The following is a 2,708-nucleotide window of genomic DNA, read 5'->3' on the forward strand; positions in this document are numbered from 1 at the left end:
GCTAATGTGGCAAGATGTTGACAGAGAATCTGGTGATGCATACGTGGGTGCTCATTGTACTATTTTTTCAACATTTCAGTAGCTTTGAAATATTTCAAAATAATAAACCTGGGAAAAAATAGAACATCCATTAAAAAAAAAAAAGAAAAGAAAAAAGAAAGTGTAGAACCTTCGGATCTCAGATTTCCAGAAATCTCTGCCTCCTATAGGAATCTTGGGGACTTGGAATCTTTCATTAAGATACAGGCCTGCTATGACTGTGGAAACATTTCAGAATCCTAGAATCCAGAAAATGCATCATGCCCTGATTATAGAAATCCACAAACGCCAACATTTCAGAAGTCTAGAATGTGAGAATTTCAAATTGTCAGAATCTCCAAACCCTGTAATCACAGTACTTTGGGATTCCATAACCCTGTGACATCAGCATGGCAATGTCTTATAACCTTGGGATGTAGACATTTCAGAATCCCAAGATCCAAGAATCTCAGCTTTCCGGAATCCCAGAACCCAGGAATACTGGCGGGCATGGCTTGGCATGGCAGGATGTGGCTCAGTGTGGCGTGGCATGGGGTGGCTGGCATAGTAGGATGCAGTATGGTGGAATGGGGTTTGGCCTGGTGGGATGTGGTGGGGCTGAACATGTTGGGGCCCAGCTTGGACATGCTGGGACCTGGCAGGATGTGGCAGGGTAAGGTGTGGCTCGATATGGAAGAATGTGGGAGGTCTGATATGGCCTGGCATGGTGGCGCACCGTATGGCAGGCACTTACCGAGCCTCCAGAGGAGGCGGCAGGCGAGGCAGATGGCAAGGAGCAGCCAGATCTGGTCAAGGCCCTGCTGGGCAGTAGGCAGGAGACAGCCTTGCAGTAGCTGCTGGAAAAATTCCTGGCGGCTGAAGGTGGCCATTGCGGACCCCCACGGATGGATGGCCAGACGGATAGATCTGTCAAAGCAGGGACACAGAGGGTGCGGGTGTCCGTGGGGCAGACCTCGCTTAAGGGATGGACTCCGACACTCACATTTCAGTTTGGGGCTGCCCAACCCATGTAGAGGCACGTACTGGAGGACTGGGGGAGGGTGTGAGAAGTCAGGTACATCAGACTGAGCCACCAGCTGTGTGCATGTGAGTGTTCGGCATGCACACGCACAGCCTGTGACCTGGAGTGAATGAAGGACCTCTGTCTCTCCAATGCTGTGAACAGTCCAGTCCGATGGTGATGGGATGGCATACATTTCAGGCCCATATATCAAATGGGGCGGGCGACGGGAAGGGGACTCCCTGGTTTCCAAGGTAGAGTCGCTCTGAGTGGAGGGCAGAGAGGGGGATTCTGTGACACTTGGGGGCCGTGTGCATCTCTCCTTGTATGGATGCGGCGGCGCGGGGCGGGGGTTTGTCCTGTATCCTCCGCGCGCCTCATCTCATCCTCACCCGGCGAGAGGCCGCCAACAAAGTCCTGCCCAGGTCCGGGGGCTGCAAGGAGGTGGTGGCAGGGGACATAGCCGGAGGGAGAGTCGGAAAGGTGATGGGGAGGGGGTCCTAGCACTCGCGCTACAGATCCACCCGGGGAGGCCGGCTCAGGGATGGGAGCTGGGGAGCCGCGTGCGCACTACTGGCGACCTACCTGGCAGGAAAGAAGCCGTGGTCCTGGGGACCGAGGACGCGCTGCCGCCGCCGCTGCCTCCTCCGGGCAGCCTCCCCCGCAGGCCGCAAGGCCGGGACCAGCAGCGGCTCCCAGGGCGGCGCGGCGAGCGGGCCCTTTAAATCCCGGGGCGGCCCGGCCGCCGGCTCGGCCAATGGGAGAGCGGGAGGGGGGCGGGGACGGGGACGCGGAGGAGGGGAGCAGGAGGATTGAGGGGAGCCGGGCGCGGGGGGACGTCGGCGCGCAGGACGTTCACGCCCGCACCTTTCCGGCCTGTGGCGGTTCCAGCCTCAGACCGTTTGCATCTGGAGGATTTCTGGCCATCCAAGAACAAACTTCCGAATCTCCAAATTTCCAAGCCTTGGAAGTGAGAAGGGAAGGATGGGGGTGGGAGGAGGGAAGCCGTTGCACCCCGAAATAGTCACCCGCGCAAGTCCTCTAAATACCGTGGTGTCCCCGTTTCACAGATGGGAAAACAAACCGAGATCTCTCCTTCCCCAACCTTTGAAAGAATCGAAGTAACTCCCAACCGTCCCCACCTCCTGGGACCGGCCAGGAACATTTATAAGTAATGACTGTGTCACCTAGGAACACAAATTAGGCTCCTGTGCTTCCCCTGGGGACGAGTTGTGAACACTTGGCCTGTCGTCGTTGAGAAGTGATTTGCATGCTTAATTCCCCAGCAGACTCTTTGCTTCGAAGGTGACCCCAGCGACTAGTAAATGTTCTCTGTGAACTAGAGGGAGGCTAGTATGGAGCACTTAAAGGGGGGGGGGGGGGCATTTATAAAGCTCTTAAGGGCCAGGCTTGGTAGCTCACTCCTATAATCCCAGCACTTTGGGAGGCCAAGGGTAGGAGGATCGCTTGGAGGTCAGGAGTTCGAGACCAGCCTGGCCAATATGGTGAAACCCCGTCGCTACTAAAAATACAAAAATTAGCCTGGCGTGGTGGCACACGCTTGTAATCCCAGCTACTCGGGAGGCTAAGGCAGGAGAATCGGGAGGCAGAGGTTGCAGTGAGCCGAGATCGCGCCATTGTGGGCTACAAGAGCGAAACTCCATCTCAA

General features: G+C 56.1%; 1 protein-coding gene across 9 annotated transcripts in view; it reads right to left on the bottom strand.

The window, feature by feature from the left end:
• PORCN (porcupine O-acyltransferase) overlaps positions 1 to 1,763 on the bottom strand; it is an 8,642-nt gene extending 6,879 nt beyond the window's left edge. For 3 of the 9 annotated variants that reach the window (XM_023200971.1, XM_023200972.1, XM_023200973.1), the window contains exons 1-2: positions 1,625 to 1,763; positions 773 to 1,304 (exon numbers count right to left, since the gene is read on the bottom strand). In XM_023200971.1, coding sequence (XP_023056739.1) covers positions 773 to 1,235 — 463 coding nt within the window. In that variant the 5' untranslated portion in view covers positions 1,236 to 1,304; positions 1,625 to 1,763. The remainder of the gene's footprint in view (positions 1 to 772; positions 1,305 to 1,624) is intronic. The other 6 variants (XM_023200975.2, XM_023200976.2, XM_023200977.2 and 3 more) reach the window with 4 other exon arrangements.
• Positions 1,764 to 2,708: the final 945 nt, after the last annotated feature.

This window comes from Piliocolobus tephrosceles, unplaced genomic scaffold (genome assembly GCF_002776525.5).
Source record: "Piliocolobus tephrosceles isolate RC106 unplaced genomic scaffold, ASM277652v3 unscaffolded_19139, whole genome shotgun sequence".
NCBI classification, from domain to species: domain Eukaryota; kingdom Metazoa; phylum Chordata; class Mammalia; order Primates; family Cercopithecidae; genus Piliocolobus; species Piliocolobus tephrosceles.